Below are 12,781 nucleotides of genomic sequence, written 5' to 3'. Positions count from 1 at the left end.
CACTTCATTGGCTAGCGCCCTACTTATTGCCCAGTCCTGGGGCTAATGGGCCGAACCCCAGAATTTCCGGCACCTAGACAGGTCAGGGTGGGATCGGCACTTCGCCAGATAAGCAACCTATCAATATCGATGCCGATAGTGGATGATTCCGTGCAGAGCGTCGGAGTCCGTGGCTGTTCTTTTTGCTGTAAGTGGTAGGTGTCGCATGCAGGTCGTGTTGCGTCCATGTGCCAAGCCTGAGCAGGGTGCGACAGTCGCCTCGGCTGCTGGGCCACCATCGCTTGGAATTGCGTTTTCAGGCCAATCGACCGGATGCGACGCTGTGATAAGTGAGATGAGCTTCTTCTTCTGGACATGCACCACACGTGCACACGTGCACCTACAGAAGTATAACAAGACACGATGTTTCCCATTCCCATTGTGATCGAAGCTCGTTCCCGGCTCCTCAGCGCATCGCGATATCTTCCAGCAGTCCAGGTCTCTCATCAAGCATTATGAAGTTCACGCTGACCATCGCGGCTCTGGCTGCCGTCGGAGCTGCCGCTCCGATGCCGATGCCCACCCCGGTATGAAACTCACAGGTCTCTCCTGCATGCCGTTCAAGACACTGATCTGAGCAGCCTGGCATCCCCTCGGCATCGAGCGCCAAGACCAAGCTGGCTGCCCTCACTGTCAAGGCCTCCGACTCGGGCAGTGGCTACAAGCGTGACCTTTTCAAGACCTGGGACACCATTGAGGGTACTTGCAATACTAGGTATGTAACACCCACAACAATGCGAACGTTTACACCGTCTCATCAACCCATAGGGAGTTCGTCCTGAAGCGCGACGGTAGTGGCGTAGTGGTCAACTCTGCCTGCCAGGCCACATCTGGCAGCTGGACAAGCCCCTATGACGGCGCTACCTGGACCGCGGCCTCGGATGTCGACATTGACCACATGGTCCCGCTCAAGAATGCCTGGATTGTAAGTTGCCTCGTGCTATTTACCCTTCTTTTTCATTCGTGAGAGGCTAACAGAAACTACGACAGTCTGGTGCCTCCAGCTGGTCTTCATCGCGACGGGAGGCATTTGCCAACGATATCACCCGGCCGCAGCTCTGGGCCGTGACGGACAACGTCAACCAGGCCAAGAGCGACCGCAGCCCTGACAGCTGGAAGCCGCCTCTGACGTCCTTCTACTGCACCTACGCCCGTTCTTGGGTGGAGGTCAAGTCTTACTATGGCTTGTCCATCACCTCCACTGAGAAGACTGCCCTGACTTCTATGCTCAACACTTGCTAGATTTTGGACCTTTTGGTTTTCTTCTATCTGGCGGTGATGTCTCAATGTCTCACGCGCGAGTTGCCTGCAGCACTTTTGACCGAAGGTTGAAAGCTGTCAAAGACCAACATTGCTGTTAGCTCCAGTTGGGGACTCGGATGACTTACGTATGTACTGACAAAAGTCTGTATGACTCATGGTTCCTTTTTATGTTGTGATAAACTCTAGGATTGTATGGCAGTCATGTTTGGTAGTTTGTTCTCAGATGACTGTCAGTCATCTGCTGTTTAGGATCCATGCCTTCCTGCATATAAGGTCGACCTGGATCCTCTTTCCTTTCACAGTTAGTTTCTCATTCTGCATCCGCATAATAAACACTTTTGCCAGAGTACTTGTGGTTATGAGCCTTTTAGTGTTTGATTGATCTTCATTGATTGGTCGAGCCTATCTTGTTTCTCCCACTCTAGATCAAACAAAAGAGCAAGTTTGTTCTGCTGTTGATCATTTTGCCTGTCCTACAAGTTACCGGAAGCTATTTTCATGTCCTACGGGATAGTAGTTTCCTATGACATGGCAGTACCCAATCAAATGAAGACAAGTCTGGTTTTCACAACCATTTGAAGTGTTTCTCAGGTGACTGAAACAGGAGATCGAAACCAAGCCCTGTGCATACTTAAATATAATTGACATGTGAAAATCAGTGTGTTCATAAAGTACAACAGTCCACCTGGTGCTTTTCTTTTTTGCCAGTGTGCCTCAGGCGGACACACTCCGACAGTCATTAACTTTGGAACCCTTTCAGCAACACACAGAATTAACTAGGTGGCCCGTGCTCAAGGCATTCCCAAATTCACAGTACTTCTCAGACCCACCATTCATTAACTTCACCCCTCAGCAGCTCAATGATCCATGGCTGACGACAAAAAACCACAACATCAACCCGAGAGGCTTAGACTTTCTTGAGAACATCACAAATACCAACATATTTAGGCAGGAACATAGACCTCTGCAGGAGAGGATTACCGGGACTGGAAGATCTTGACCGGGGTCTCTGCGGGGGCTCACACGATCGACGGCCATGTCTCAGCAAGACGCGCCAGCATGCGAAGCCTCCAGTAGCCAAGGAGCCGCTGACTCATCTTCTTCTACTCCCGACGAGTCAACCGCCGCCCTGGGCGCGCGTCTACTACGGACATGCGTCTTGCTCCAGCAAGAGGTCTGTCATTTCACCGGCGACCTCACAATACGCAACGCCCACTACACCCCCCTCGAAAAGTGGCTACGCCATCTCCGCAAAGAGTACGAGTTTACCGAACGCCTGCGAGATGAGGCCCGGCAGATAGAGGCTATTCTCAAAGAGCGCGAGGATCTGGAAGCGGCGGACCGCGAGAAGAAGATCCGCCTGCAGCTCTCGGCGTCCAACATCCCCGGCTACGTGGCGAAGTGGGACCTGGTCAAGAAGTGCTCCGGCCTCGTGGGCTTCCACTCTACGATGCAGATGGTGCCACCGGGTTCCAACGGCAAGCGTTACCCGAAGCGCGACAAGTGTCACGCCAACGACGTCTTCATCGACGCCATCGTCGATGACGGCGCCGAGTGGCTGCGCGTCCTGGGCGTGACCGAGACGCGCCTCGTGTACCAGATGACGGAGTCGGGATGGGACTTTGGCGAGGAAACTGTCCATGATGACGACAGCAGTGACGACGACGACGACGACGAGATCAGTGGAGACGAATGCATGCCCATTGTCCAGACGACCATGAACCTCATCCTCGCTGCGCGCGCTAACCGCTTCGAATACGCCTACCCACGAGTCCACCTCGTCCTTCCGCGCATCACCGAGGGCCGCAACGCCGACATTGACGTCCTGCTCGCCCGCCTCCGGCGCATGGGCCTTTGCTACGGCGTCGACCTCGTCCTCGACACCGCCTCGTCCCCCTTCGTCACGAGCACCCCTCCCTCGATAACGACCATCTGGGACGACTCCTACGCCCACATGCTGCCGCAGAAGTACCGCGGCCTCAGCGCCACCGTCAACCTCGACAGCTCCATCCTCATCGGCCTGGCCTCCGACATCTCGCACGGGCACGTCAGCACCGACCCGGCGCGCCACAGCACGCAGAACGCCGAGATCGACAAGGAGAACGCCGACCCGGGCGGCTTCCTGCATCTCCTGTACCCGGTGCTGGCCGGGAGGGAGCTCGTCTGCACGCGCGAGGCGGCGCAGACCTTCCGCAAGCTGACGCGCACCATGGCGACGCCGACGGAGCTCGCGCGCGGCGGGCTGCTGCTCCCACCCGAGGAATGCACGGTCCGGCCGGAGGAGTTTCTGCCGCACTTCCGGGTGACGTCTGAATATCCCGTGCCGGACGACCTCAAGCTCCCCGTGCGCATAGCGGGGGCCAACTGGGGCACCGCTGAAGTCGAGCAGTGCGTCGCGGAAGGAGCCCTGCCGCGCGTGGCGGTTCCCGTGTTGCGGGAGCTCAGTGAGCCGTCGAGCTCGGTGTTTGCATACGGCTGGGCGTCGGGCCTGACGACCATCACGTCCAACCGGACGGCGAGCAACACGATCAAGCGCCTCGTGGAGCGCAACCGCACAGATGAATACGAGAAGGGGCCCAAGGTCTGGGTTTGCAGCATCGCTAGGAGCCTCAAGTGCACGCCGAAAGATAAGGATACGTCGGCAGGAGTAGCATAGACTTACAGATCAACTTTCAATTGGAGGCAAGTCGGTGGGCCGGACGGGGGGTGGGCCAAACAGAGGGTAGACCTTACAAAGAGTAAACCAAACAAAGAGTAAACCAAACAAAGAGATCAAAGTCATCCATTATCCATTACTTGACTTTATTAGCAAATATCTCCCAACACTGCACCCCGTACGCAAGAACAATCTCTCTCCACTTTCCCTTCATGACCTTCACTTGGGCAGCTAACTTCGTATGAACGGGACGGGAGCTCGGGATTTTCAATCCTAGAAGCCGGGACTGATCGACTTCACTGATAAGAAACTGGTCAAACTGGAAAAAACTAAAGAACTGAATACAAAACAGTCACTATGCTGATGATAGTACAGTTATTGCATTACTTTGGTTAGCAAAAAAGTGTGAGAGACAAAAAGTATGGGACTTGCCGTGGATCGAACACGGGACCTTTTCATACAGTTAGTTCCGTGTTTTGTGAAGTGTGAAGACATATATAACCAGAGAGTGGAGCTTACCTCTCGCAAGAGAATGCTTTCGGGTGTTACCCTAAGCGAGAATCATACCACTAGACCACAAGTCCATTGATTACGTAATAGAAGCAAGAGGAAGCAGTTTCAAATTATGAGGTAAGGGCAAGCTGTACCTCGGGCCGTCCCAGGCATGCCAAGTAGTATCTGTCAGTGGAAACGAAGAGATCAGATAGACAGTGCTTCTCCAGATACAAGCAGTGCATATATTATATCATCATGAAACCAGGTTCCTCTTCCAGAGACCAGTGGGAGAAGAATCTCCGACCTCACAACGAGAAGCGTGCTACGAGCCGCAAAGTAAAGAAATGCATTGAGAGGGTATCAAATAAGGTCTAAAAAATGCCAACCCCCTTGCCGACTGATATCTGCTCCCTCCAACCCATCCCTAGTCTCGATCCTTCCATGAGGAGTGCATAGCCGTAAGCCGTGAAAAAGGAATGCAAAGCGACAATGATGCTCCTGCCAGCGGCACACAGCGGACACCAAAGTCCAGCGAATGTAGAAAAAGGAAAATACCAAAAAAGGTCATCCCGTGACGCGACGTGCTTCCCTTAGTTGTTACACGTCGGGCAGTAAGTGCATTTGAAGCTCTGCGCCCGGTCATCCCAGCCGACCTCGGGGTTACCGAGGTCGTGATAGCTCCCAATGACCCAGAGGGCGTCGTTGTCGTTCCCGCTGCCGGGATTGCAGTCGGTGTTCCTGATGCCGGGGACGGGCTCGTCAGCATAATGCATTCCATGAATAGAGGTAGGTCATCTCCCTTTCTCGTCACGTCTTTATCGTTGATTGGCATGGGAAAAAGGAGGAGCAGGGGGGCTAATAGGAATGAATGCCACGTACGGGAAGATGCGGCACTCGTTGAGGTGGTCTGCCTTGATGGATGAGACACCGCCGGGCGTGCCGGCGGGGAAGTCTGCGCCAAATGTATCTATACGTCATAGTCTCTCGTCAGCATGCAGATCCGAGATCATGGCCGTGTGTGGAAACAAGGACTGCGACATACAGCACTGATCAAACGCGATGCCAGTGTAGTGTTTGAATTTGCCGGAGAACTCGGGATCGGCCCAGACCTGGAAGCCGGGCGTGGCGGCGGCGGAGCTTACCGGAACGGCGTTGGTGGTGGTGCGCAGAAGGGCGAGGCCCATGAGAGAAATGGCTCGTAGGGACATCATTTTGAGAGAGATGAAGATTGAAAATAGGCAGGAAACTAAAGGCTTGAAGATCTGCGTCGAACTGATGCTGATGTAGTATTCTCGGAGCATGAGCAGAGGGAGGGAATCTCGCAGCTTATATAGGATCATCCCTCACCGTAACACCGAACGCAGACGTGAGCAATCTTGATTGCTGGCTGAATCACGAACCCCGCCCGCCTATTGCCCAGAAATGCCAATGGGTCATCATGAATTATCCAAAGAGCATGTAAGAAAGCTTCTTTGGGTTTCACCCCCCTTTTTCCTTGCAACGTGCCCCGACCGACCCAACTGTTCACCCCTTTCTGGTGAGCAAACGCACTAACAACACACTACGTAGGCGGCACGTACGTATGGTCGACCACAGAGCCAGACCCAGTCCGGCCGGTTGCGCTACGGCTGTGCGTGGGCCGTGGGGATTGGGGGTGATGCAGTGACGTGCGGAGAGAGGTGTGGTCTGGGCGCCGTGATTGGGCGCCGGGGTGATGGGATCAAGTTGTCGGCGGTTAGCAGCGTGCAGCGAACCAGGGGGCCGAATCACGGGCCCGCCGCACTCTCTCGACTTGTAAAAGGGCCAACTGCAAGTAACTAAAGAGCTGCCGGAAGGATTGGGGGCCCTGTTGGCCAGATGTCAGTGTGCATGTACGATAGAGTAAAACAGCTGACCTAGGGACGATCCAACCCTGCAGTCGCGGGCCGAAGTGTAGATATGCTTGCAGATCAGCCCCCTGTGGTGGGGTCCTGTTCTTCGACTTGAAGGATCAAATCAATCTACAAGCTGTTGTACTTGTACACCGCATCCAACAGCAGCATCTTTGTTTCGGGATCGGCCGGCGAGATGGGTGCAGTTGGGGTCCAGGCCCCCAAACATGCGGCCAAATCGGCGGCCCAAGACAGGTAGGCACGGTACCTAGATTAGCTTCGTCTGAAGCGCACATGCAATGACGAGCAGCAGCCGCATTCGAGTCCAACATTACGTGCATCGCCCCATCAATCAAACTCGCACATCCTGTAGCCCGCGGTGTTGCTTCGCGGGCCAACCTGGCCGTGAATGCCGTGCATTGTTGCGCGTTTTGGCCATCATCAATCGGCCAGCATTGATTAGCGAGTGAGCGAACCAAGACAGCGCTGCATGGGGCATTTCTGTTCTGTGATGTGAACATGCATATTGCAGAGAGCGTGACGGGGGTCCCGCATAGACTCAGAGAGCAGTCGAGGAGTGACGCGGGGGACGAGAGCAATCACTGTAGATCAGCTTCCCTACCCCCTGCTGACAGCGATGATCGGCGACCTGATTGGGAGGCACGCATTGACACCAACGCACACCAACATGGCCCTGAAAAGGGCCCAGAGACCCAATCACCAACGTGTGCCTGTTAGTTCGAGACTGGTCACACAAGCCCTACCGTGCTGGTGTTCGCGATAGGTTGGTGACGGGGGCCATAGAAGGAATGGCTAAGGTCAGGGTTGGTGAGTCTGGTGACGAGGATCGTCTGGTATTGTCCGTCTCGTGGCTCCGGCGATCGGACTGGTGTCCGGCGGCTCTCCAAGTCGAATTTCGAGGGACGGACTGTACCTACGCTCACTTGAGCCACGCATCTTGATCGGGCGCTCATTTGGACCCCTGCAAACATAAGCATCTGGTGATTCGGGACTGTAAGAAATCACCTTCATCTTCCGATATCCCTTGTGACATTGTGAAATTCAAGGTAGAACACAAGTAAATTCAGAAAGCAAATCTCCGTCCTGATTGATAAAAAAGCACAACCCAAATTTCATTCCCGAAGACTCGTACATACACGTAAGCATGATGTCCAGCCAGATAATAACAACAGGACGGACCACCTAAAACGCTGAAACACCTTGCTAACTCACGAACTAGCCACGGCTAACATGCACCCGCATTCCAACCTTGATTTGATGTACATCCTAAAAATAACACATATCCTCAAGGCCACGAATGTGTCCTGATGCCCTTCTTCCTCAGATCCCTAAACAGATTGTAGCTCGTCAGCAAGTCGCCGTCCTTCTTGGACGTCGGCGCCAGCCCCCACGGGCTGTTCATCGGCCAGAAATTGACATGGTGCTCAAACATCAGCTCGTCGACCAGCGCGCTCGCCCCGCCGTGGTCGGCATCGTCCGCCAGGAGGCTCTGCACGATGGGCTCCTCGATGGGCGCCGAGTCGATGTCGAGCTTGAACACAAAAAAGTCTTCGGGCTTGACGAGCCGCTTGATCATCTCGATGGCGTTGAGCTTGTCCTCGCCCATGGTGAGGCCGAGATTCATCAGCGTGTAGATGCCGACCAGGTCTGCGGGGATCTGCTCGAAAGCCACGGTGTCGTTCAGGGTTTCCACCTCGACGGCGATGAAGCGGGTGAACTTCTGCCCGCGCACGTGGTACTTGTCGTAGAACCACTGGCCTGACGCGGCCATGGGACTCGCCGTCCACCCCCCAAAGTACGAGGACCCAAGGTCCAGGTGCACATTCTGGGGCGTTGACCATACCGTGCCGACCTGCTCGTCATGCTCCGGCCGCAGCGAGGAGTACCAGGGCGGGACGCCGTGTGTCTGCCAGGACTTGGGCTCCTCGTCCCTGGTCGTGTACGCGAATGGCGAGTAGCCTTGTGGGAGGATGTGGTGCTTGGACTGGCCAGGGTGCTCGTCGGGGTAGCCCTGCATAACGAGCTTGTCCTTGCCGCAGTAGCCGTCAAAGGGGTCACGCAGCATGCCGAACAAGGGCTCGATGAGTTGGATCCCGCGACCGGTCGCCGGCTGGAAGCTCTGCGTCTTCTCGTCGTAGCAGACACGTCGGTAGTGCATGCGGCTCATGTACTCGTCTGCGGGATCGAGAGAGGCGATGGCGATGGACGCCTCGTCAAGCTGGTCCCACTGCACCTTGGGGTCGATGGCGGTCAGATTGATAGCTCGTCCGACGATGGCCGTGGCTGCTTCGACGTGTTTCTGGCTCTGCATGGCTTGGCAGATGTTGGGCCCCTCGGGGGTGGTTGACTGGACGCCGGGCACCTCCTGGAACCATGCCTCCTCGTAATCACTCGATTCGTACTGGTCGAACACCCACTTGCAGTATGACGATGGCTTGCCGGTCGAGCCATGAGGCTTCTGTTGCGCGTTCTTCCGGGGAGCGCCCGGGCTCGGATGGCTGAGAGCGTCGGGTGTTGTGTCCTGCTCTGGGCCCTGCTTACCCTTGGCGATTCGGATAAGAGACTCGTATTGACTGTGGAGGCCGAGAAGGACTAGAAATGCGGCCGCGAGGAAGAGAAACAAGTGAGCTCTCGGGATCATGATGAATTGCAACAGCCGACGGGTCTGGTTTCGAGGGGGGCGTGCAGTTGCTGCGAGCAGAGTTCTAGCTTGGATGGAGTTTAATGAGGCGAAAGGCGCTGGTCATCTGGCCCGTTTGTTTTGCGAAGAAAATATTTGAGGTCGTGTGCTTGGGTTCGGAATTACAATTGCCTCTCGCTACCAGACTCAGGAGTTGCTGCCTCTGGTCTGGGCTGGTTGCTGTTTGATCCGGCAAGGTCCACATGGCGGTTGAATATTGCTCAAGCTCATGCCAAAATACGTGCTCAATACTTGCTCCCAGCCGTCGCCGCTTCTCTTCTTCTGAGCATAGGGCTGGGAATACCGTGAACTCACCATTAGCGAAGCGTTAATCACCGCGTTAAACATGAATGAAGGGTTAATAGGTTTACTGGACCACACAGAGTGCCTTCCTCGCCAGCTAGGTGAGCCAAAATATCACGGCCTTGCCTTAGTTGGACATGGCGAAATGAGCAGCTAAGTGACTGGCATGTCCGACACCCTCTTAACGCCCATCAATAGTCAATGCCTGTGTAATGGTTAAGACGCAATTGGATTCGGAGCCCATTGACCACAATTAATGCCAGGCCGGATCCGACAAGACCTGCTGTGGGCGGCGTTCTGCATTCAAAGTCATGCTAACCATTTTATCACAAATCCAGTCACAAAATTGGTTTGGAACATGTACTGTCTCTTACGAATCCCATGTCAGGATGAGAGGAAATGATGTGTGATAATCACTGATGATCTAAGCTTCCCTTGATCTTGGCTAAAACCATTACTCCCCAGAGTTTGGCTTGTAAGTTGTAACTAGCTGTGCCTGAACGTCTGCGAACTTGATGTGAAAGAAGTTACTTGAGTGCACAAGTTTAATGACTCTATGTTTTGATGGATATGACCAGCTTGAGACGAATTGGGACCTATCGATAACGATAAGATAAGAGGGTTCTGCACTGCCTGCTGATTTGTCACATGCCCGCCCCTTGAGAACCTTCCAGAACGGAGGCTGTGGGGCGACTTTTGCCGTTTTCAGCGTTGCCAGCGCTCTGTCTCAGCGGCCTCAGCGGATGGACCCGCCTGGGGGGCTTCGGCTTTGGGGCGCCGCCTGCTGCCGTGGCACCTGAAAGAACAAAGGAATCTCTCATCCACGGAGCCATCTTGGATCAAAATGTCATGAATCGCCGTTTTGCATCTTCACTTGGTGGCCTGGTGAATAGCAGCTCATACCCTCATCGCATGCACGTCTTGACTAAACGTCCGTCTTGCTTTGGATCACCAGCCAGGATATATGTCGAGTCTATCAATTCCTTGCACTCAGACAGTAACGTCGCGCCGCCTGCGCGAAGCCGATTAACGCCTAGAATCAAACAGAGCACCACCGTCAGCCCGTATTTTGAGCTGATTTGATGTCCCGGGCCTGCTGCTATCGGCACAGGGATACGAACCCCTCACTCACCTCACACATCGCTCATCGTTTGGCGACCGGCCAGTCAGGCTATCTGCCTTGTCGGATTCAACTCCTCCCCTCCCTCTTTTTGACCCCCGTGTAGCTGCAAGTCAGCCTAGCCCGAGGACAAGGAACTGCACTTTCATCCCGCTTGCCAAGCACGGTTTGCTGCTCGTCATCGACAAGGCCAGGCCGGCGTGCCCAATCTCCGTGCAGATATTCATTTGCCATTTCCAATCCTGCCCAAGACATCATCTCCAGCATGAGTGCCCCCAAAGCAACACAGCTCAAGGAGGAGGGCAATCGCCACTTCAAGGCCGGCGATTACACCGGCGCAGAGGGCTATTATTCTAAGGCGTAAGCTTACACTTTGCCGTCGAATCCTTGTTGCCGGACGTGAATACTCATCATCATTCTCTGTGTAGTATAATCCAAGACCCAAGGAGCGCCCAGCTGTACACGAACCGCGCGTTCGCCCGGGTCAAGCTCGGCCTGTGGCCAGAGGTCGCCACCGACTGCCAGACCTGCCTGGAGATTGACCCCAAGAGCATCAAGGCGCACTACTACCTGTCCCAGGCCCGGCTGGCCCTCAAGGACTATGACGGCGCCTTCGCCAGCGCCAAGACCGCCCTCGAGCTGTGCACCGCGGCCGAGAACGACAAGTCGCTCTCGGCCATCGCGGAGCACATCCGCAGGGTGCGCCTCGAGCGCTGGGAGGACAAGGAGAAGCGCCGGCCCCGCGCCACGGCGGCCCTCGAGCAGCGCATCCTGCGCCTGCTCGAGAAGGAGCGGGACGACAACCTCGCCGAGTTTGGAGACGGCATCACCGAGGACGACCAGAAGGACGTCAACGACGACTTTGAGAGCACGGTGGAGCAGGTTCGCGACATCTTCGAGAGGGCCAGGGGCCCCGAGGAAAGGAAGAGAAAGGTGCCGGACTGGGCAACTGACGACATCACCTTCCAATTCATGGTCGACCCCGTCGTGGTGAGTTTGAATCACATCGCTCATACCCTTCTACTTAAGACCACATATACTGACATTGCATCTCTCTCCACAGACCCAAAATGGCAGGTCGTACGAACGGGCGTCTATCGAGGAGCATCTGCGGCTGTCAAAGACTGATCCTCTGACCCGTGAGCCTCTCTGTCGACACGACCTGCGGCCGAACCTGAACCTCAAGATGGCATGCGAAGAGTTCCTGGAAGAGAACGGATGGGCTGCGGACTGGTAATGGGCGCGCAGCGCTCAAGGGCCTCCGGGACCAGGCCGTGTAGAGGGTGTTGGATGCTCTCTGTCATGAGAAAATCGCACTTTTTTCGAGGGTTTGGTGCATTTCCCCGGCGTTGGGAGCGGGCAAAGCAAGCATTTCTGAAGGCGGTAACGATTCATGCACCTGAGCACCCGATCACAGGCGATTTGAGCTGATTTCTTTTCCTGTTTTGTTTGTTCCATGATACAGTGTATTGCATAGCAAGCATCTGCGACCAAAAGGGTATTATGCCGGATGGAAGGGAAGATTAATGACATATTAAGTAGCTGTAGAGAGACCTATGAAGCCAGTCCGGATCCCTCCTCATTCTCATGCCGCCACATCCCCGACGACCCCGTGATGCCTCCTCGTGAAGACGCGCTTCATCCTCTCAACGACACTAGGGCGCCTCGTCCGGTCAGCTGTCAGCGGTACGACCGCCGCCTCGCCGTTCTCACTACTCGACGTCGTCGCCGCACCCTCGACCGGCGTCTCCGTGACCTCGACCTTGGGCAGCCCATCCACCAGATGCTCCGACACCGCGCTCTCCCGCGCCACAACGACCTCGCTCCTCGCCCTCCGCGCACTACCACCACGACGACACTCTCGTCGCCCATCCTCCGCTCCCATTCCGCGGTGCCTACACCCCCGCTTCCGCTCCCACCCCTCCACCTCACCGCCCTCGTCCTCCCTGCCCATCTCCCGCAGCACAGCCCGCACAACCGTCTCAAAGACCTCCTCCACGCCCTCCCCCGTCCGCGCGCTCGTCTCGCAGAACGGCACGCCCAGCACCAGCGCCCGGGCTAGCGCGTCCCCCTCCTCCCAGCTGACCTGCCTCCTCCGCGCCGCCGCCTCCGTGTCCGACCACGCATCCACGCGCGTGCCATCATCCTCCGCCTCCTCCTCCTCCTCCTCTTCTTCTGCCGGACCCCGCTCGACTACGACGACTTCCTCCTCGTCCACGGCGTCAGGCACGGGCGACCCCGTCCGCAGCCACCGCTCGATGACCTCGGACCTGCGCTGCGCGTGGCCCCCGCCCCAGCCCATCAGCGGAGACAGCGGCACCGTCCGCGCCGAG

The 12,781-nt window shown here is 55.9% G+C and overlaps 4 protein-coding genes across 4 annotated transcripts; 2 read left to right on the top strand and 2 right to left on the bottom strand.

Annotated features, from left to right (window-relative positions):
* Positions 1–494: 494 nt before the first annotated feature.
* Positions 495–1,281, top strand: E0L32_007544 (uncharacterized protein; the record flags this gene model as incomplete). The annotated part of the gene is made up of 4 exons (XM_031142300.1): positions 495–566; positions 621–754; positions 808–964; positions 1,030–1,281. 4 exons carry the CDS (start codon positions 495–497, stop codon positions 1,279–1,281), a joined length of 615 nt encoding a protein of 204 aa, XP_030993518.1.
* Positions 1,282–2,338: 1,057 nt separating this feature from the next.
* E0L32_007543 (uncharacterized protein) lies at positions 2,339–3,958 on the top strand (the record flags this gene model as incomplete). Its single annotated transcript, XM_031142299.1, has 1 exon — positions 2,339–3,958. The coding sequence occupies one exon, from the start codon at positions 2,339–2,341 to the stop codon at positions 3,956–3,958; it is 1,620 nt and encodes a 539-aa protein (XP_030993517.1).
* Positions 3,959–5,043: 1,085 nt separating this feature from the next.
* On the bottom strand, positions 5,044–5,664 carry E0L32_007542 (uncharacterized protein; the record flags this gene model as incomplete). Its single annotated transcript, XM_031142297.1, has 3 exons — positions 5,044–5,167; positions 5,333–5,420; positions 5,496–5,664. The coding sequence occupies 3 exons, from the start codon at positions 5,662–5,664 to the stop codon at positions 5,044–5,046; spliced, it is 381 nt and encodes a 126-aa protein (XP_030993516.1).
* A 1,966-nt stretch (positions 5,665–7,630) lies between these two features.
* E0L32_007541 (uncharacterized protein) lies at positions 7,631–8,986 on the bottom strand (the record flags this gene model as incomplete). Its single annotated transcript, XM_031142296.1, has 1 exon — positions 7,631–8,986. One exon carries the CDS (start codon positions 8,984–8,986, stop codon positions 7,631–7,633), a length of 1,356 nt encoding a protein of 451 aa, XP_030993515.1.
* Between the last annotated feature and the right edge of the window lie 3,795 nt (positions 8,987–12,781).

The sequence above is a fragment of the Thyridium curvatum genome (assembly GCF_004353045.1).
Source record: "Thyridium curvatum strain D216 chromosome Unknown NODE_46_length_333320_cov_79.933738, whole genome shotgun sequence".
Lineage (NCBI taxonomy): Eukaryota > Fungi > Ascomycota > Sordariomycetes > Thyridiales > Thyridiaceae > Thyridium > Thyridium curvatum.
The sequence above is the reverse complement of the archived record's forward strand: the minus strand, read 5'-3'. Positions and strand labels throughout refer to the sequence as shown.